At 38.2% G+C, this 23,055-nt stretch overlaps 1 protein-coding gene across 3 annotated transcripts in view; it reads left to right on the plus strand.

Moving 5' to 3' along the window:
* The window catches only part of CFAP97 (cilia and flagella associated protein 97), a 47,465-nt gene extending 34,793 nt beyond the window's left edge, over positions 1 to 12,672 (plus strand). For 2 of the 3 annotated variants that reach the window (XM_082375285.1, XM_082375284.1), the window contains exons 3-5: positions 2,205 to 2,473; positions 9,876 to 10,026; positions 11,158 to 12,672. In XM_082375285.1, the coding sequence (XP_082231411.1) occupies positions 2,205 to 2,473; positions 9,876 to 10,026; positions 11,158 to 11,285 (548 nt within the window). In that variant the 3' untranslated portion in view covers positions 11,286 to 12,672. The remainder of the gene's footprint in view (positions 1 to 2,204; positions 2,474 to 9,875; positions 10,027 to 11,157) is intronic. The other variant, XM_082375286.1, reaches the window with a different exon arrangement.
* The last annotated feature ends 10,383 nt before the right edge of the window (positions 12,673 to 23,055 follow it).

The following is a 23,055-nucleotide window of genomic DNA, read 5'->3' on the forward strand; positions in this document are numbered from 1 at the left end:
CTTCATTTAGTTGATTTTCTGGGATTTTCTCTTGTTCCTTCATCTGGTGCATAGTCCTCTGCCTTTTCACTTTGTCTATCTTTCTGTGAAGTAGTTTTCGTTCCACAGGCTGCAGGATTGTAGTTCTTCTTGCTTCTGCTGTCTGCCCTCTGGTGGATGAGTCTGTCTAAGAGGATTGCGCAAGTTTCCTGATGGGAGGGACTGGTGGTGGGTAGAGCTGGGTGTTGCTCTTGTGGGCAGAGCTCAGTAAAACTTTAATCTGCTTGTCTGCTGATGGGTGGGGCTGGGTTCCCTCCCTGTTGGTTGTTTGGCCTGAGGCGACCCAGCCCTGGAGCCTATGGGCTCTTTGGTGGGGCTAATGGCAGACTCTGGGAGGGCTCACACCAAGGAGTACTTCCCAGAACTTCTGCTGCCAGTGTCCTTGTCCCCACGGTGAGCCACAGCCACCCCTGCCTCTGCAGGAGACCCTCCAACACTAGCAGGTAGGTCTGGCTCAGTCTCTAGTGGGGTCACTGCTCCTTCTCCCTGGGTCCTGATGTGCACACTACATTGTGTGTGCCCTCCACGAGTGGAGTCTCTGTTTCCCCCAGTCCTATTGAGGTCCTGCAATCAAATCCCGCTAGCCTTCACAGTCTGATTCTCTGGGAATTCCTCCTCCTGTTGCCGGACCTGCGGGTTGGGTTGGGAAGCCTGACGGGGGGCTCAGAACCTTCACTCCAGTGGGTGGACTTCTGTGGTATAATTGTTCTGCAGTTTGTGAGTCACCCACCCAGTGGTTATGGGATTTGATTTGATTTGATTTGATTGTGATTGCGGCCCTCCTACCATCTCATTGCAGCTTCTTGTTTGTCTTTGGATGTGGGGTGTCTTTTTTGTTGAGTTCCAGTGTCTTCCTGTTGATGATTGTTCAGCAGTCAGTTGTGATTCCAGTGCTCTCGCAAGAGGGAGTGAGGGCACATCCTTCTACTCCGCCATCTTGAACCCCATGTATATCTTTCTAAATGGGTTCCTATTCAGGTTTTGTCATTAGTGTGGTATGGTTTTCAACAAATTATCAACCACTGATTTCCTAATTTTTCCTGTCAGGAAGCCACTGTTAATCATTTTTTTTAAAGTTTCTGTAATCTTTGATAGTGTTCAGTTTAAGCATTGGGAGGTAGATTTAGTTTTTGTGAATTTGCTCAAAGGATTTAACTTTTTTGCACCAGTCACATTTTTAAATGGAGTTTAAAATGCCTCTTTGCCTTTGCACTGTGCTTTTAACAGCATAAAATACTAAGGAAGTAAAAGAGCTTACATAAAGGTACGCTCTAATAAAAACAAATAATGGTTACTCTAAAAAAATATTGTTAAAACAAATGTACCATTCTGTTAATCTGATATAAGGTATTCATTTTTAACACAGACTTAAGCCAAAACACTGAGCCAGCTTAATATTTTTAGAAACTTCTGACAAATGTTTAGTAATAATTGTGACACTGAATATTGTTATAATAATGAAAATATAAGAATTTAGCATGTTGATAAAAGCTTCATTTGATAATCATAGTATGCAAAATATTTTTCTTTGTTAAAAACTCCTTTTATATAATGTATTTATTTGGCTTTTGCTTAGTCAGGAATAAAAGTTTGACTTTTATAATACAAGTATTTGTTTTAATGCCAATATTAAGATCATAAATCTTGTGTAGTAAAATATTTTCAGGTTAAGTTGAAGGTTTCAGAATATTCTGTGTTTGCTTTTGCCATTTTCTGGCCGTTGTTTGCAATGCTGAGGACATTTTATTTTTTGAAGTATACCCTCCAACCAACAAAAACCATCTCAACTAAGTATTGTGTCAGTGCACTCCACCAGAGGTTTCTAACTTTTAAACCGCCTTAGGAGAACATAAAACGAATGTGACAAAGGCATTTTCCATAAATTATACCAGCAGCGTACAACCAGTGCCATGTACATTTCTCATTAAAATATTTTCATGGTTTTATGTTAGCATTTTATTCCCAAAGAAACCAACGAGCATAAAACTCTAAGCTGCCTCTGAATTTTTTTCTACCCAACTGTAGCCTGGATGTCATTGGCATTATTTCATACATCCCTTTTCATGAATTAATGTAGTTTCCATTTATAGGAGCTAAAGCATATACTATCATATTTCTGTGCTACTTTGTTTAGCCATTTTCCCCTTTTTTGCTCACTTCTGTAGCTTTTCTGCAATTAGATAAAAAGGGACCACAAAAACATCACTTTGATCAGCCTTCAGTAGCACCCAGGAAAAACTACTCTTTCACAAGAGAGGAGGTGAGACAGATTGATCGGGAAAATCAGAGGCTTTTGAAGGAACTGTCGAGACAGGCTGAAAAACCAGGAAGCAAAAGTACGATTCCAAGAAGATCGACTGGTCCTCCCCCTAAGTTATATCATAGTGCTCTCAACAGACAGAGGGAACAACAAAGGATTGAAAGAGAAAATTTGGTAAGTAACTGAGATTTTTTTAGTCATCAGAGAAAATGCATTTGTACTGATTTGTTAGCCCAACTTTCAGGAAACCCAATACAGCGAAATTTTCTAACTTAATTATATAAAAGTAGGAATAGATATGTATAGCCTGAAATACATGATGAGCTATGAGCCTGGAAGGTACAATGTGTGCTTTTTTATCCAGGAAACTATATTTTAAGGGAATATTAAATGAAAATACTGAAAGCTCCGTTATTTATTTGACTATATCTGTGAAATCACTATAGTAGTATAGGAAATGGTGTCCAAGGGTGAGATACATCTCTCTTCTGGAGAGCTAAATCTATTTCACTTCATTTTATCCTCGAAAGCTAAAATAATTTATATATCATTTATTTTAAATAATAAATACATTCTCAGAGAGGTCAAATTTGTTGCCCTGCTGCTTGAATGTATGAAAGACATTGATTGTTAAAAACCATGTAAGTACCCTTTGATGTCCTAAGGAATACATATGGAAACTGTTGAAAATCTTCACATTAAAAACTATTTATTCATAGCATATCATTTTCTTTATAAAATGCAATTCATAGTAATTGCTCATATTTATTGAGCTCTTTAATGCTGGGCATTGTTCTAAGTGTCTTCTAAATATTAGCTTATTGAATCCTGACAATAATTCTTTCAGGTAGGTACTTTATTTTTATCCACATCTTACAAATGGAATAATTGAGACCTAAAAGGGTTAAATAATTAACCCATGGACAAGGAGCTGGTAAGGAAGTGGCTAAGCCAAGATTTTAAACCCAGGTAGCATCTTAAACTAAAATTAGACCCTTAATGAGCACATACATTCGGAGCTAAAATAATTGGTAAAGCTATTATTAAAATTACTAGAATAATTCGCAGAATTCACCCTCATTATGTTTCATCATCAGTACAGTTCTGTTTAACTATGTACTTAACCTGAACTTGCAAGAGTAACAACTCTTGTGAATTTCTTTGTCACCATCACTAGCACCAGGAGTTGGCCAGCTGGGTTGGTATATTTACAAAAATAGTAAACTCTTGGGCCCTTCAGGAGAGTCACCCTGAATGTGGCAGGAAGTAGGTAACAACAAAACAAGTTGAAGTGAGGTTGGTGGGTAGTGAGCTACATAACTTCCTGCATGTCACTCTGGCAGTTTCAAGATTCATTCATGATTTAAGAAAATTTGGAATTAGTGTGTGTCACGAACATCTGGTTTTACCTTATTTTCACTCTCCCACATGGCTCTGGAGTCTGTTTTGTTTATTTAACAAGCAGTTGCATAGTGCATACTGTTTTACAATTTTAGGTCATTTAATCCTCGTAGCAACCTAACGACAGAGTTACTGTTGTTGTGGAGGAGAAAATGAGACACTGAGTAGGGCGCAGGGACTTCCTTAAGGTTAAACAGCTAGCAGGTGGCAGAATCATGTCCCGGTTACCTAGCTTTGGGGTTACTTTTTTTAAACAGCTTTTTTGAGATATGATTCACATACCATACTCATTTAAAGTGTACAGTTCATAAGTTGTAGTAAAATAGTTGTAGTAAAATATACGTAACATAAAATTTGCCATTTTGTTTTTAAGTGATTGATTCAGTGGCATTAATTACATTCACAATGTTGTGCAACCATCACTACTACTTATTTCCAAAACTTTTTTGATCACTCCATACAGAAACTCTGTACCAAACAATAACACTCTGTTCTCCCTTCTCCTCAGCCCTTGGTAACCTCTAATCTACCTTCTGTCTATAAATTGGCCTATTCTAGATATTTCATATAAGTGGAATAATAGAATATTTGTCATTTTGTGTCTGGCTTATTTCGCTTATTAGCATGTTTTCGAGGTTCATCCATGTTGTAGCCTGTATCAGAACTTCATTCCTTTTTGTGGCTGAATAATATTCCGTATATGTATGTGCCGCATCTTGATTCCCCGTTCATCTGATGGTGGACGCTTGGGTTGTTTCCACATTTTGGCTGTTGTGAGTACTGCTGCACGGCACACTGACTACAAGTATCTGTTCAGGTCCCTGCTTTCAGTTCCTTTGGGTGCATACCTAAGAGTGGAATTGCTGGGTCACATGGTAATTCTGGGTTTATCTTTTTGAGGAACTTGGGTTTACTTTTGAGAAGCTGAAGCCATAATGGCTAGTGGCTTTACTAGTACGAACAGGATGAAAACCGTTAAGCAGCTTCTGTTTACAGCTTTTATCATCCCCCATATCAATTGTACATCTCAGCTGTTTTAATAAACAGTGGAAAATTACCACTATTTTATTCTTTTTACTTTGTATGCTTAGTAATATGTATATGTGAGCAATATTTTTCTCCATTTCATAGTAAGGTCTTATTGTTATACTCTAGGACAGTAGAATATAATGTGAACCACATGTATAATTTAAATTTTTCTAGTAGCCACATTAGAAAGGTCAAAGAAACAGGTGAAATCATTCTGCTATAATATTTTAACTGACTAAATCAAAAATATTACATTTTAACATGTAATCAATATAAAAAATTGATATTTTACCTTTTTTTGGTACTAAGTCTTTGAAATCTGTTGTATATTTTATACTTAGAGCACATCTCAATTTGGACTAGCCACGTTTTAAATGCTCTGTAGCTACATGTGGCTTGTGGCCTTGGGCAGTGCAGCTCTGAAACAAAAGCTTAATTCATAAGAAGTGGAAAAAGTAGCTTAAAGCTAAACAGGAAAATAAACATAATTTATTATAAAATATCATTACGTTATTGTAAGGAAAAGTAATCTTCCAGATTTATGCTTAACTCTTCATCGTCTATACCAAAATAAAACTAATTCTATACCTTTTAAAATTTTTTCTTGGCTATTCCTTTGTGTTTATTCTTCATAATAACTGATTTTTTTCTTTATAAAAAGTTTTTTTATTAAATTTTTGTTGGAATTGTGTTGACTTTACATTTTAATTGCAGAGTGTTTGGCACTCTTAAAATATTACCTTCCTATCTAGAAATATGGTATGTCTTTCCATTTATTCAAGCCTTCTTATACTCTACCTTAGTAAGGTTTTATAGTTTTCTTTAAAACTATATATTTTTATGCTAGTGCCATGAAATTTTTCAGTACATTTTCTAATTGGTTACTTTTGTAAACCATCACTTTTTGTATATTTATTATATAAGCAGCCACCTACCAAATCCCTATTTAGAGCCACATTGGCTCTAATAGTTCCTCAGTGTGAGATGATATACTTTTAACCTGTTTGCTAAACTGTTCGTAGTCAAAACACACGTGCATGGGTACAGACATGCTCACACAGCACTTTTGTGTCAGGTGTACTGCACAAGCAGGGTCCATTACTTTATAATTTTCATGATTTATAATCCTTCATTTGCTCCATCTCCAATGATAGAGGCCAGTTCAGGCGGCTAACAGGCATGATGACTAAAGCAGTTCTGTTCCAGTACTCTCAAATTAGTTCCTTAGTATTCCAGAGCTGTTAGACTTGTGCAGAAGAGGTAGAAAAGGAGAGCCCTCTATCCAGTAGAGGGCGTGCTTGCTACATATAGACTCAATTATATTAGAACTTCATTATTTCAAAAGGGAACAAATTTTTTAATTCATGAATTTTGAAATATTCTTGTTAAACCATGTCTCTTTATATTCATTTGGACATAATATGAATTCTGTTTTCATGAAAGAGTGCAAGAATAACTTTAGCAGAAGGAGAAGGGGTCAGTGAGGATACTTATAGTTTCACCTTACTCTAAAAGTAATGAGGCTATTTCATGCTCTTAAATGTATGTATGTCAGTTTCCTGAGCTGTGAAAAGGGGGTGGGGAGAGGAGTAATTGAATAAAGTAAACCATAATCTTTCCACTCAGGAGTTACTGTGTTAAAATATTTTTAAAGTAAAAGTAATGCATGTGTGGGGTTGGCCAAAAAGTTTGTTCGGGCTTTTGTAACATCTTACAGAAAACCCGAACAAACTTTTTGGCCAACCCAATGTAAATTTATAAAATTCAAACCAGTCTTAGAAACATTAAATGAGCAATAAAATCCTTCTTCCCTCTTCTGTTCTTTGTCTGCTGGTTTAGGGAGGTAATTTTAGATAGATGTGAAAACTATTAGAGAGAGAGTGATATGTTGTCACAAAGATGAAGGTTTATAGCAAATCTCATACCAAGTATGAGTATCATCTGTGGATTAGTCAGTACCTTTGTTCCAAGGTCTTGAAATAATTTACAGTTCACTCACTCTGGTCTTCCTCCTCTGCTTATTGTCTATTATCTCCTTCCATAGAAGAAAGCAAGCTAATGATAACTGAATACGACTCCAGCTATAGACAAATATGTAGAACAGTCCTGATTGTCCCAGACTGTAGGACACTTGTTACTCTTTAATGTCCTTCGGGGTCTTTGCTTTTTCACTTTAGAAACAATAAAGCAACTCTCCTCTGCCGACAGCTGCAGAAATCATTAACTCACTGTTTGTCCATTCATTCGTTTTAACCTTTCTACCTCAGAAGACAGGATTCAGGCTGGGTTAATTTTCTTTCGAAAAAGAGTGATACTTCCTACATAGAACAGAGATATTTGAACAAACTGTTTGGATTCATTATTAGAATCTGATTTGAGTAGCAGCAGTTCTAAGATTTTGTAAACCATAAATGGGAATATAAGTAACCATTCTTACATTTTTCAATCCATTAAACAGATATTTGTTTAATGTCTGCTATGAGCTATGTAAGAAACTGGAATGGATATAAGAAAAAATATAAAATACTGCCCTGTCATTTAATATATAACTTAGCTATGAAGATAATACTAGAGTGTGTCAAACAACTAGAAAATAATCAAAGCAGTGTTAAGGATAGCAATTAATATTTAATAAGTCCTTACTATATGCCAGGCACTGTTCTGAGCATTTTATATGCATTATCTCACTTAGTACCCTAAACTGACTCTTTGAGTTTTATTTCATTGTTAATATCACTATTAAGTCGTTTGACCAAGGTCACACAATCAATGGCAGAGCAAAGGTTTAAATCCAGGTCTTTCTGGCTAGAAAACTTATATTTTTTTATCACTCAATTACAAGTGTTACAGTATTTTGAGCTATCATTTTTAAGTCTTACTCAGGAGTTGTAAATTGATGACTAGATTGAAATGTATATACTTTTGACTTTAGGGTTTCTACTGTAATCCTTCATCTTTTTATCAGTATATTGTTTCTACAAGTAAGAGCTGTTTGTATCTGAAATCATCCCTTTAGCTTTTGCTGAGCTTGTTGTGTTCATGTCGCACACAGATACCTGGCACGGTTCCGTGTGATCTGGATAGCTGAACCAAATCATTGCTCTCTTATTTCCCCAGGTTTCTGCATGTAAACTTGATAAGTGACATATCAGCATTACAGAATGGGTTTACTTTTTGCCTTATTGTTAACTTATTTCCAAATTGATTTTGATCACATTACTTTATATGTTTTATATCTGATAAATAAGCATTGCAATTCTCTTAAAGTTTGTAAAAGAAAAATATACATACAGCCAAATGAATAAATTTAGGGAATTAGCAGTTTATCTAAAAAACATTGAGACTTCTACCAGCAAAAAAAACAAAATTAGTAGGTAACTGAAAATACCAAGTTTTCTGTGCTGTCCATTCCACCGTGCACAGCTCAATGGGTAGTTAATAGGATAATCAGATAAAACAGCGAATGGTTCTCTACCCAGTAAAACACATTGATGATGTGATACCCAGCAAGTTTCTTACTCAGTTATAAACTGCAGGTGGAGGAGATATATTAGTTGGTAGGTCTTGGCACCTAAATTGTACAGGTTCTGTGTCTACAAAGAGAGAAGGGCAGCATGTTATGATGGAAAGACCGTAGACTTTATAGTCAGGTGGAACCACAGATAAATCCTGACTCTGAACTCAGCAAAGAGAACCGTTACTCTAATTGTGTAAGACTTCACTGAGGAGTTGACTCTTTTCTAGCTTTTGAAGGCTCAGAACTGAAGAAGGGCATTTCATGCAGGAAGGTGAGCTGGCAGGCTGAGTCCTCTGGGTGGGTCCAGCTGCTTCTTCCTGTGTCCCGCGCCTCTGCCGTTCGTCTGCAAGCTCCTTTCATCCTACAGCCCTTGCTCTCCTTTCCTCGGTAGCTCTTCCCTGAACATTTTGGCTTCTCTGGAATCGCGTAGGAACACTGATAATGGAGCCTCAGAATAGCAGGGCGGGAGGGGGCTGATAACAGTTGAGAACAAGTTCTGGAGACGGTTGGTGGTGGTGAACTGTAGGCTTAAAAATGGTTAGAATGGTAAATCTTATGTGGATTATACCACAATACAAAGAAAAAACTAAGTTGAGGGAGAAGGAAAAAAGATTGTCCAGAGAAAACTTGTCCTATGACTAAACTCATGAGGCTAACTTTATAATGTGAATCTTAGTGCAGGACAGGATTCTCTTCTCAAATAAAGATCAACTTGCTACAGAGAAAGTTTAAGTCAATAAAGAAAATAATGAAACACAACCATGGATCAGTTCCCCAATCCATTTGGTCTCCTGAAACATTCCTTTCTCACCGAAGCCTGTGAAAATCAAACAAAAGAAACTCTTTCACCTTCTGATTTGTGAAGGAAGGATTATGAATAAAATTAGGGACATTACACATTAGCCTCTGTTACAGAATCGTTATTAATGCACATACCACGCTACTGGATACTATCTTGCCTTGGCTAGTTGGTTTATACAATCTTTAAAAAGCTTTATGTTCTATATAGTTGATTTCAAACTTCTTAAGAGCAAAAACTTTTTTTTTCCAAACAATTTTATGCAGAATCTTCAATATAAAACAGACAATACAGAAAGCATAGTTGGGCTGGTAGAAGTTAGGAGTGGGAGACCTGAGAGGGCGGCCCACTTGGCCTTTCCTCAACGTCCTAGGAGCCCTGAGGCACCACTGGAAAGTAAACAGGTTGGCAGTCACTGCTCTGTGCGCATATATAGATAGAACTTATAGTAGCTTAGCGATGTTCACAGTCATTTCTACGGTGGAACGCTGGGCTCTTAGCATTATTGCTCCCGTTATGTCATTTCTATGAGAAAATCAGGTTTAATGTATTTCAGCTTACAGCACCTTTTCTAAGATTGTAACCCGACAAAGAAGAGAGATGTGCCTACAGTCGGTTGTTAAAATCATAGCGGTTTTGGTTAGCCATAGGATAGGTGAAAACCCTTAGATTTTCCTGAAAGTACATTATTTGAAATATTTTTTCACAGTGACTTTAAGTCTTTTCTACTTTATTTTGTGAATTTCAGGTTCTAGAAAGTATTCGCCTTTTTAAAAAACTATTGCTATTTATCTAACGTTGGCTTTTAAATTGGTTGTCTTTAAATGAAGGCTTTATTGAAAAGGCTTGAAGCTGTGAAACCAACAGTTGGTATGAAACGCTCAGAACAGCTGATGGATTATCACCGCAACATGGGTCCTCTCAGCTCATCCCCGACCTCCAGGCGAGTGAGGTCCACTCTTGGCCAGTACAGCCCGTTACGTAAGCATACTCGAAATTATTTTGTACTTGTTCGTGTCTTTTGTCCTTTTAAAAACATATAACTTCGGTTCTTATGATAGAGTTTTAAAATGCTGACTTCTGGAATGCAGTCTGTTGTTTTTCACTGGCATGCTTTGTTTTATTTGTGTTACTTCGTTAATTTCAGGTTTCATTTACAGTGTTTAATGGCAACATAGGAAGGAAACCGGGAGATAAAACCGTTGAAAATATCAGTTATCTCTTAGATCATGGAGGAGAGACTTTTACTTTCAATATGTTTATTTAAGGAAGAAATGAACAGATATGCTCTTTAAAAGTTGCTGAAACATTCTCTTTAGCCAGTTAAGAATTTTTAGTAGTATCTTCCAGCCCTAATATGTGCTTTTTCTTCCTCATTGGTAACTAAAAGAAGAATTAGCAATCTGTAGTCATCAGATTAATCCCTCTTAATGCTTAACATACGATCCGTTACATGCCTGGCCGGTAGTGTGTCCCGGAGAACGCAGGTGGGAGTGACCACTGAGTGCTAGGGTGTGTGACGCATGGAAAGGCCAGACCCTTTTCCCTACAGAAGTCTATGCTGTTGGTTCATGTATGTGTTCAGAACTATAAAGTCTGTAGAAGCTAATCCTAAGAGAAAGTTGGAACCGCTTGTAATCTTAGACACTCAAATGACTAGTAATTCCATTCACTCATCCCTCAAGCATCATTTCCTTGGCACAGTTCATGACTAAGAAAGGGTCTTATTCCAGTTACTCACACTTAGTATTATGCCTTGAAAGCAGTAAATTATTTGTTGAATAAATGTATAAATGGTTATACATAGAGATTTTTTTCCCACTTGAATCCTTTGAGAAGCTTTTAAAAACGTTTATTCCCACCCCAAATCTATTGACTCAAAATGCCCTAATATAGAGTCTGGGCATGTTTGTTATTCTATTTTTAAGTTCCACGGGGAATTCAGAAGTACATTCCTGGTTGAGAATCAAATTAGACTATTAAAAACACCTGTGAGATAGGGAAGAAAATTTTATTCTGGGCTTCAAGATAGGAGAGGAAGTTTATTAGATGATGATTTATATATTTAGTTTAAATAATTCAAATCCTTTCTTATTCTTTATATATTTTCAGGAGGAGCTTCCAGGACATCCAGTGCTACCAGTGGTCTCAGTTGTAAGAGTGAGCGATCAGCTTTTGACACATCCAATGGCCTGTTGCTAAGACCTAAGCCCTCTAATGTCCGTACAGCTTGGTTATAAAAAACTCTTTTTACTTTAAACATTGATCATCAAATTCTTACTGAAGTGCTCTTGTATATTACTATCATTCTCTGTATAAACATCTAAATACTGCTTTAAGCAATTTAAGGTGTACAACAGTGATTTGTAATTTATTGTAATTCGATGCAAAATTGTTTTGAAAAAGACAATTTAATATAAAATCAGTGTTTCCTGTGAGGAGGAGTTTATATGAGACTTGTATGTATTTTACAGAGAAATGGTAGTATGCCGGTGTATTTTCTCAACATAGAAATTGGTTCAGCTGTCAGACTGACAAAACAGTTGTGATAGCATCGCTGAACGTTGGACCCAAGATGTTAGCTATACAGTTCTTGTTTGATGTGTTGTTTTTTTCGTTTCTTGTAAGCTTTATACCATGAGCATAGCTCCTGACTGACTTTGTTTTCTCTTTGCTTCAGAACTTGGGCAGTGTGACTTATAACTTAATTGTAAGACAGTTATTATGAAACAAATCTTGAAATTTGTTTTCATTGGTGGAGCTGATTTAGATTTGATGAGCAGATTGAGTGAAGCTTGAACTGGGGCCGTCCTTGTGATTCACCAGAGGTACCTACTACTTCTGTATAAGGGAACTGAGTTAGATCTCAAACACTTTATCAACCATTCTGAACCATTTCAAACTGTGAGTATTAGAAAGCTCAACTTAGAAGCTCCTCTTTCATGTTTTTATATATTCAGGGAAAGTAGTTAATGATTCTGAGAAATTAGGTTTCTTTAGAGCTACTGCATTGTAAATAGTTTGTCCAAGGACCAGATCATCATAAGCAAAAACAAGTATCTGTTGAATCAGCAAAATAGCACCACCAGTTTGAAGGGCCAAGAAGCAGATCCTGAGTTGTGTCAGGACAGTGTTTTAAGGGATGCTGTTAATGAGTTGTGTTATACTTAGAGTTTATTGTTTTAAGTGAGAAGAAAAGAAAGAAATGCATTGTCTCACAGCTTTAGAAATTCCAGCTAGTGTTTTTAAGGGCTGAAGAAGAAAACTAAAAATATGAATGATAAAGGGGAAAAAAATCACGTTTGTTGAGGCTACTTTAAATGTCAGCTAACTTTCTGGCTTTGTTTTGGTTTGGGCATTTGTGCTGAACCCTGGAAGTATCATTTTTATCTGTCCCACTTTTAAAGTCCTAATAATCTTAAATGGAATTAGTAATGGCGAGTAGGGTGTAATATAGTTGACTTTTAAAATTAGAATATTTTTCTGTCAATCTATAGGCTCTTATACAACAAAGTATATCTAGGTCATGTTGCTTCTGCTGTCCTAATTGTCACTGTTTTCATTACTGGCCTTTTCTGTATACCTTAAAATGTATTGGAAAGTTTCTATATTAAATGCCAAATCTTTCTTTTTCTTAGTGTGAATTTTTGATCTGTAACCACAGTAAGATTTGTTCTTTGTTTTTCTGGGTTAACTCAAGCTCTGTAGCGTGCACGCCGAACTTACTTTTCTTAATACCTTTGGCAGTAAGCCAAACTGCATTTTACTGAACATCAATTCAGAATTTCTTGGTCTTAGTTTGTATTGATAGATTTTGTTTACGATAGGGCATGTGAAACGTGGGAAGAATAGGGTTAAAAAATTTATGTGAACACAAGCTGACTGTGAGATTTTTCTGCTGCTTTCTTTGAGCTTACAGTGTTCATTCGCTGCTATCTGATATTCTGTTCTGGTGAACAGATTTTTTTTTTTTAATTTTTTTTTTAATTTTTTTATTTATTTATGGCTGTGTTGGGTCTTCGTTTCTGTGCGAGGGCTTTCTCTAGTTGTGGCAAGCGGGGGCCACTCTTCATCGCGGTGCGCGGGCCTCTCACTATCACGGCCTCTCTTGTTGCGGAGCACAGGCTCCAGACGCGCAGGCTCAGTAGTTGTGGCTCACGGGCCTAGTCGCTCCGCGGCATGTGGGATCTTCCCAGACCAGGGCTCGAACCCGTGTTCCCTGCATTGGCAGGCAGACTCTCAACCACTGCGCCACCTGGGAAGCCCTGGTGAACAGATTTTTACATTACTTAGTGCTCTGCTTTATATATAAATTTTAGCTATACTAAACCAAGGTTTATGTTTTGTTTTTTAACTTATTGCACTTTTAATGTTTGTATAACAACCTATCTTTAAGGAGCAATATGATAATGTTGAATTTAAAATTCAGCATTTGAATATCTGCTCAATAGTGAGTTAGCCAATTTTTTAAAATTGATTTTTAAGCTGTTAGAGAAAAAAAAGTATGAAACCTTTTATGTAATAGCATTAGTTTCTGAATACATTTTGTATGGTCTTTGCTACCATATGTCAGGATACAATTATAATTTTATAGGTAAAGCTGTACTTTTATTTTATTTTTGATCATTAAAAAATTTTTTTTCTTTGTATTTTGATTTTAGATACTAATATAATGCCTTTAGTTTTTACTGCGTTAACAGGGGAGGTTCATCTAAGTATTTCTGATAACAGGGGTTCAACTTGAAGAAAAAGTCAGGAAGAGCAACAATATTCATCTTTTCAAAGTGGAATTTACAATTCTGTTGTCATGATTCGTTTATATGATAAGTATAAATAGAGGGATAGGAGTTGAAAAATGTGATATTCTCTGATATAAGTCAAGGTACTTTTAAGATGTCATGATTTAAGGGGTATTTTTATGAAGGAATTGTAAGTATACTATTTTCATTTTCAAGAACATAAAAAAAGTGAAGGATCCTCTAGCACTACTTTACATTTGGTTCACTTGTACCTAAGATATATATTTTGAAGATTTACACGTGCAACTAGAAATTATACTAATCCAAGGTCTACAATTACTAGGCAAGGTTCTTATTGAGAGTTATTTTCATATCTGTCAAATGTTAAACTGATGTTACATCCTTTTTAATAAGATTCTATGAAAGATTTTGAACTATTAAAGTTATTTCTAAGGGATAGCAATTATCTCATACTTCCCCTACTTCCTTTTTTCAATCTCCATAAAAAGCTGCTTTCTTAGCTACTACTCCGAATAAAATTTTTCTTGTTTGCTTATAAATGTAGTGTAATGCAGTGGTTTTCAGCTTGTTAACCCAAATGTCCAAAATGTCCTAGATAACTTTAAAAAGAGGTCATTGGGATGGATATGATTGTGTACTTCTCATCTTCAAATTCAAGTACTGCACAGTGTGAAAAGGATTATGACCAATATAAAGCTGGGGACACAAGTTTAAGTTATTCTATTTTAATAACTAAATTCATAAAATGTTTAATATTTTAAATGCCAAAGTCTAAACCTATAAATGATTGTAAACCATCCTAGAAAATGTGCTTAATGCTCATGAATACTTTATTTCTATGAATAAAGATAGTAAGAAACTTAAAAATCAACATCCTTTTTTAATTTTCCAGTCCACTGTAATGTGTTTTAGGCATGAAGAACTAGCTTGGCACAGTGAAGAAAGAAAGAAAAGAATGAAACATAACTGAGTTTTGATCCTATGTCTGTCTCTCAAATGCACTCTCTTATTCCCATTTTAAAAATCAGAATAATAACTTTTATGTGCCTTAAATGACTAAGAATTAGCGAGAATGAAATTGGAAAGAGGATATTAATATTTATATCTTGGAAAGTATGACGTTTATGTGGCAAAGTGTTTGCTTAAAATTACATTCTTGGGCTTCCCTGGTGGCGCAGTGGTTAGGAATCCACCTGCCAATGCAGGGAACACGGGTTCGTGTCCCGGTCCGGGAAGATCCCACATGCCGCGGAGCGGCTAGGCCCGTGAGCCACAACTACTGAGCCTGCGCGTCTGGAGCCTGTGCTCCACAACAGGAGAGGTCGCGACAGTGAGAGGCCCGCGCACCGCGATGAAGAGTGGCCCCCGCTCGCCACAACTGGAGAAAGCCCTTGCACAGAAACAAAGACCCAACACAGCCAAAAATAAATAAATTAATTAATTTAAAAAAATTACATTCTTGGGCTTTCCTGGTGGTGCAGTGGTTACGAATCCACCTGCCAGTGCACGAGACATGGGTTCGAGCCCTGGTCCGGGAATATCCCACCTGCTGCGGAGCAACTAAGCCCGTGTGCCACAACTACTGAGGCCACGTGCCACAACTTCTGAAGCCTACGTGCCTAGAGCCCGTGCTCCGCAACGAGAGAAGCCACCGCAATGAGAAGCCCGCGCACCACAACGAAGAGTAGCCCCTGCTTACATCAACTAGAGAAAGCCTACTCACAGCAACGAAGACCCAACGCAGCCAAAAATAAATAAAATAAATTAAAAAAAAGAAATTACATTCTTGATCCTCATCTCTTCAAACCACATCATCTAATTTGTCCTGTAAAATTGTTATGATGCTACAACAGACACTCTTTTATAGCTTGAAGCAATGTTTTTTAAAAAGTTCACATCAACATTTCATATGTAATATATGTATTATGAATGATAAGAAATACTCTTTTTAAAACTTGCTGCTAAAACATTAGTTTCGGAATTTTTTTGATGAGGGTTAAATAACAATACCTTTGGAGTAAATCACTGAGTAGTTCTGCTGTATATTTGAGCTCTCAGCTAGGAAGTTAAAGGATGCTTATAGCAAATAAGATTACATTATAGCAGAAAATTTTGTTTGGTTCTAAAATTCTGGTGACTGTTTTTTAGTCCACTTAGAGATATTTCTGGAGCCACCATAATACAATCTTAATGTTCTGTGTCTCTATTTCAGAATCCAGTTTGTAAGTTCAGGTAAATTGCACTGTTTGTTCTAGATATTTTTAAGGTTTTACTGCTTTACAAAGTAAAATTTACAAGGTAACATGTCATTATTTTACTATAATTTAATGAGACACGGGGTTTTTTTCCTATGAACCTAATTTTGTATCCACTATTATAGTAAAAGAATTTGGCTAGTCACCAAAAAAATGATTAAAAACTAAGGTTTGAAATTCTTAGAGTATGTATATTACAAAGATAGTCTTCACCAAAAATCACGTTACATTTATTTCATATATTTGGGGATTATAGCTGATCTCCAAGTTTTGAGTATGCTTTGGTTTCTTTATTTCATTAGGAGAATCTTTATGTTTCATGAAGAAAATATCCAAAATTAAGCAAATATATCTGCTTCCCATGTAGTTAGGTATACAAACTAGAAAAACCTAATTCTACTGTTAATTTGAGAAGATTTCATTTTAAATTATATTTCGGGGAATGTGAGAGGAATGTGGTCTTTTAGGTGAATATCCACAAGAAAATGACATTCCATAGATTTTGTTGATAGCTGTTTAAGTATTACAGAAATACAGAAAGGGGCACAAAACAAATGTACAACTCATGTTGTCACAGAGCAAACCCCTGGGTCACCACTAACCAGATCAAGAGTTAGAATATTGCCAAGAACTCACAAATCTGCACCCCCCCGACTTTTTTTTTCACAAATGAGATTTTTTATTTGTCACCATTCAGAGTCTGAGTTTTAAACAGATTCTTGGACTGGTGGTTCATCTCCACCAGCTCTTTCACCTCCCTCATCCCCAGGCTTGTCCAGAATTGCTCCCTTCACCTTGAAGCTCCATGAGTTTTCCCAGTTCAAACTTGGGCTTCTTTAGCATTTTTACTTTTCTAACAAGTCTTCATGGAGCAGATAAATAGGCTGGCAAGCCTCTCTGTGTCTTGTCCAGTGCTGTCTGGAATCCATTTATTGACCACTTCTCTTGAGTCATTTGTCTGCACCTCTTGGGCTGTGATTTCCACCACCTGAATTCAGTGGGCCTGTGGGGCGAACTCATGAGATCCCATGGGGATCCCTCCCTGTTACCATCCTCTCTGCCTGCCAGAAGGTTAACCACCGGCTTAACTTTTAACCACCGGCTTAACTTTTAACACCATTGTGCGGTTTTGCCTGTTGTTGAATGTCATACGAATGGAATTATATTCTTTCGTGTCTCAATGCTTTTGCTGAATGTACTTACGATTGTGAGATTCTTCCACGTCGTCGCCTGTGGCTGTAATTCGTTGGTGCTCATTTCTGTGTAGTATTCTAATGTATGACTATACCACGATCCATTTATCCAGTCTGTGGCTGATGGACATTTCAAGTGGTTTCCAGGTTTTGACTATTATAAATAATGCCAATACGAAGATTTCTGTAGATGTGCCTTGACCTGCGCGTGCATTTTGGTTGGGCCTATGCTTAGGAGTGGAGTTGCTGAACAGAGTCTACATATTTGATAGACAGTGCCAGAGTTTCCCAGAGTGAATGTACCAGTTTACTCTCTGGCAGAAGTGTGTTAGTTCCTGTTGCTCCATATCCTTACTCATATTTAGTGTCAGTCGTTTTTAAGGTTTAACCATTTGGGTGGGTATGTAATGGTATCTCGTGATTTTTCTTTTTTTTTCAATTTTTGGCCGCACCCCTCGGCATGTGGGATCTTAGTTCCCCGACCAGGGATCAAACCCGCACCCCCTGCATTGGAAGGCAGAGTCAACCACTGGACTGCTGGGGAAGTCCCCATCTTGTGATTTTTTTTTTTTTTTTTTTTAACTGCATTACTCTGGCTAATAAGATTGAACATTGGCCACTGGGATATCTTTTGTAAGGTACCTTTTCAAGCTTTTGGCCTGTTTTTCTGTTGGTTGGATGTCTTTTTCTTGTTATAGGAGCAGTTATGTGTTCTGGATATGATCAATCCCAGTGGAGTCATGTTACAAAAATTTTCTCCCAGTCTGTCTTGCCTTTTCACTATAAATGGTGTCTCTGAACAGAAATTCTTAATTTTAGTTTAGTCCAGTTTGTCAGTCTCTTCTTGCATGATTAGTACTTTTTAAAATGTTGGGTTTTATACATTTTCATTTACCCAAGGACATGGAAAAATGCTGCTCAGTTATCTTCTAAAAGTTTTGCCTTTCACACTTAGATATGCAGTTCACCTGGCACTGTTGATTGTCTCTTTTTTCATTAATTGTTACTTTAGTTATTTACTTCCAGCTTTATTCTTCGGGTTTAATTTGCTGTTATTTTTTAAACTTCTTGGAATGGATGTATAGTTCACTGATTTTCAGCCCTTCTTTTCCAATAGATGCATCAAAGGCTATAGATTTCTTCTTAGCATAGCTTTAGCTGTTTCCCACAAGTTTTGATAACATGGTATTTTTATTTTCAAGTTCAAAATATTTTTGAGTTGCCCTTCTGATTTCCACTTTTTACACCATGGCCCTTTAGAATATATTTTTATAGGGTGTTTTAAAGTTATATTTGTGGTTTTGGTTTAGTTTATATGAAAAATTGTAGGAAAAACTTGAAGCTCTAGATCAGGGTTCAGCGAGTTAACAGCACATTAGCCAAATTCAGCAGCCCAGAGCCCATTTTCGTGGCTTTTACCTTCTTAAATGTTTTTTTAAGTCAAAAGAATATTTTGTGACGTGTGAATATTATACGGAATTCACATTTCAGTGTCTGTACATGAAGTTTTATGGACCAGCCACGCTGGGTTCATTTGTCTTATCCAGGGCTGCTTTTGCAATAGGGCAGAATTGTGCTGTGTCAAAGACCATCTGACCGACACAGCCTGAAATATTTACTACCTTGTCCTTCAGAGAAAAAGTTTGTTGACCCTTGCTCTGGATGATATTTTCTTGCAGACGAGATTTACTTTTGCTTCTGGCAGGCAGCAGGGGTGCTCACAATCTCAAATCGCCCTAATCCAGCTAAAGGGACAAGATGGTCTGAAGGCTGGCGTCAGTGACTGCAGGGGCCAGCCGGTCTCCGGTTCCCTCTTCCTGCTGCAGGAGGGCTCCCAGGGCTTCCCTCCCTGAGCGGGCCCCGCTTCCCTCCCTGAGAGGCTCTCAGAATCGCTTTCTAGTTCTCAGCCTTCCAGCCACATTTCCACGACTTTCAGACACCTCCCACCTCCTGGGGAAATGGACCCCAAACACCAGACTCTTCTCAGGATGTCTTCCCCCAAATCTTGGCCCCAATTTCCCATGCCCTGTTAGCTCCCCGCTGCCTTCAAGCAAATTTTTATTTTAAATAGTTTGAACCCTTTTTCTAGTCGTTTTCAGAGAGACCATTGGTTGGCACTACCTGGTCTGCCAGTATGGAAATCCTTTATGAATCATAAATACACTCTGCTTTGAGAGAGGATTCTTCGATGTTACAGTGAAACTGCCAAATGAGTTGCGTTAGTCTTGAGCCTGGAGGGGTCTGGGCAGCTGTCAGATGAAGCAGCCCCATTTTCTCATCCCCCCCCCTCAGCCCCCCAGGGTTGAGGGTGGTGGTGGCCATGATCCCCGTTCGTCTGGTTCCCACCAGTGACTGAGTCCCGGGAATAACCCCAGCCTCTTCCCCCGTGCTCACTCTCTACCCCTTTTAAACCCACTGCTGGTCCTCACGTCGTCCTGCTGTTACCGCTTTGATTCCAGGTAATCGATTCTCACCTCCATTGCTGTCTCCTTGCCCCCAATCCCTTCTCCACGCTGCTGCCAAAGTGCTGAAGCGGAAACTTGATCACGTCACTTCCTTGCTGTAAAAGCTCAACGGCTCTCGAGAGACTGTTGTAGAAAAATGGAAGTCCTTCAGAAGAGCCCACTAAGCGCTTCATTATTTAGCCTCACTTCTCATCACACCCACAGACCCTTTTCAGCCTTCCTTAAGCTCAGCCTCCCCCCAGACTATAAATTCCCTAAGGGCAGACATCATGTTTTACTGGAATTGTATGTTCTCTGGGTCTAGCACAGTGTAGGTATTCACATGATGGTATGAAAGGACTGATGGATAAGCTAAAACAATTGTGTCCATGCTTACCATTCCCTTTATTCTTACCTTTCTCTGTCCTCTTAGTCATGGGGCTTCAAATGAGCCCATCTTCCAAATCTGTGGGCAAAAATTCCCTTTGTCTAACCGACCCTCTGGCTACTATCCTGTTTTTCTTTATTTCTTTGTACTAAATTGAGAATGCTGTGTGAGAATTCTTTGTACACACGGGTCCTTCCACCTTGGCTGCCACCTGTCTCCCCTGGTCCACTGGATTCCAGAAGCCCAAGGGTGTGTACTCTCCTCTGACATCTCGCTGCAGGCCTGCCACATTCACCCAATAACCCATCACTTGGTATTTCTCTCTTACCAACCCTCTGTTGTGGCCCTTGTAGTCTCTAAGTTACTGCAGTTACTTATTTACATTCTTCTTTCCTCTGTTAAGACTCCTCCTCAGTGACAGGGACTGGGTCAGTCTGGCATTAACTTTGGCTCCAGTGCCTGACGTGCTGCTTTGGCGTGTGCTCAGCCGTGTGTGGGGTGAATATGTGTTGTCCCCTTCTGCCCCACTCCCCACTCCCTCCATAACCTCTTAAAAATGCTGCCTTACCTCATCAGCACCATACTGAATCATCTGTTCAGGTCACTGATGGCTCCCTCCTTGCCAAATCCCAAGACCTTTCTCTCTACCTCCTTCTTTTCTAACCTCTCTGGGGCATTTGCTATTATTGACCCTCTTTGAAATAATCCTCTACTTTACTTTGATGCCACATGGGTTACCTCAATTCTTTCTCTGGGTTTTGCCTGATGACTGGGACTAGCATCTGTCTCTCTAACCCCTAATGGTGGTGACTCTTCTTCAAGGCCATCTCGGTCATCTTCTCTGTTGTTGTTTTTTGTTTTTTTTTTTAAATTTTATTGATTGATTGGTTGATTTTTGGCTGTGTTGGGTCTTGCTGCGTGCAGGCTTTCTCTAGTTGCGGCGAGTGGGGGCCACTCTTTGTTGAGGTGCGCGGTCTTCTTATTGCTGTGGTTTCTCTTGTTGCGGAGCACGAGCTCTAGGCGCGCAGACTTCAGTAGTTGCAGCATGCGGGCTCAGTAGTTGTGGCTCACGGGCTCTAGAGCACAGGCTCAGTATTTGTGGCACACAGGCTTAGTTGCTCTGAGGCATGTGGGATATTCCCGGACCAGGGCTTGAACCCGTGGCCCCTGCATTGGTAGGCAGATTCTTAACCACCACGCCACCAGGGAAGTCCCTCTGTTGTTTTTATACTTACTCATTTTATTGATTCTTAAGGACTGTTTACAAAAAATGCTACATTTAAGATAGTTTCCAAATTTCTATCTAGTCTTCTTTCCTTTACTTTTACATAGTTCTTTACTTTTAGGATCCCTTTTAGATGTTTTCAGTTACTTCAGAATCCTTATATCCAAAACTGAAGTCACTGACTTTCCCAAGTGCTGCCTCCTAACTTCTGTTGCCATCAGGGTAGTGTCATTTTTTCTCAAACATTACAGCTCAGCATTCTTGTTGATTAACATTTTTCTTCAGTGTCTGAATTATGTCCTGTCATTCTTCAAAATGTAACACATTCCTCACTTTCACTGCCGTCCCTCTAATCCACACCTTTATCACATCGTATTTGGATTACTAAAATAGGCTTTTAGCTAGAGAAAGCTTAGGAAGCACTCACTTTAGATTATATATCATGTGGTTTGGTACTTAAGTCATATGGTCTCAGGTATTGACTTTAGTCTGTGTTTTACATCCCAAATAAAGCAAGAGAAAAGCCCTGAGAGCAGAGACCCCATCACGCTTTTGGATCTGCCACAGCATCCAGGCACATGTGAGGCCACAGAGTGTCACTCAGTAGTATCTGGCTCATCGATATTTGCAAGAAATTGCAAGAAATAGGGAAACTGAACTACAATAAAATGTTTAAAGATGCTCTAGTAAAGGGCTACAAGAATTAAAAATGAATAGAATACAGAAAAATTATATTCTACAAAATGTCTTATGAGACATAGGTAACATTAATACACACACTGTACATTAACAATTATAAAACAGTAGATTCTCATTATTTGTGGTAGTCATGTCCTACAGTGTTAGCAGGAGCACTGAATTAGCAAATACTGGTTCACTGCTCCTAAGGGAAATACAGGTTAGGTTCCTTTGAGCTTCTGCTCATATTTTTGTCAACCAACCAATACATAACCTTGTTTTACGTGTGTTTGTGTTTAAAGCCACATACTTAATATAAATGGTTGATCCATTAACATTAAACTCATGGCCAACAGCCCTCATGCCTGAAGGAAGCTCATCTAACACACATATCTCCTCCATAAGGCACAGCACAGCCTTCCAGCACTTAGAAACCCTGGACATCACGTCATCACTACGCTTTGGGGCCATTTTAAACAATGAAATCACCAACAGAAAGCACAAAAAGGCGAAAAACATGGCACTGCATAGGTCACGAAAGGCCCCGTTTTCAGAGTGGGAGCAGAGCAGAAACACGAAGGCAGGTCATGGACTACTCTGACCTCAGCTGGGAAGGCACGTGTCAGGCAAGTTTTTCATTGCTCTGTTCATGTCCAGGAATGAACACACAGGGGTTAGAAATAAATTTTAGAGAGGAGTCTAATTTGCAAATATGGAATCTGCAAATGAGGACCAAGTGTACTTTTTCATGCACTGATAAAAACTGATATTCAAGAGAAGCAGAAAAATGAAAGGAATTTATGGCATGATAGATTTTGTAAAATTGTATTTAAGGACTTGAAATTTGAATTTAAGGCAGCCATCAATTTTCATCTATAACATTATATTGGGGTCAATGCATGACCCCAATGTGGTTGTCCACTTACTACCCTCTGCATGTTCAAGATCCCACCCAACTGGAGGACTCGACTTTCCCAAATACTCCCCAGGTTCTCTGTGTTTTTTTCAGATGCACCTTTTCCTCATTCATTCTTGCATTCAACAAACACGTATTAAACACCACCCAT

Source organism: Balaenoptera borealis, assembly GCF_965194805.1.
Source record: "Balaenoptera borealis genome assembly, chromosome: 21".
Taxonomy (NCBI): domain Eukaryota; kingdom Metazoa; phylum Chordata; class Mammalia; order Artiodactyla; family Balaenopteridae; genus Balaenoptera; species Balaenoptera borealis.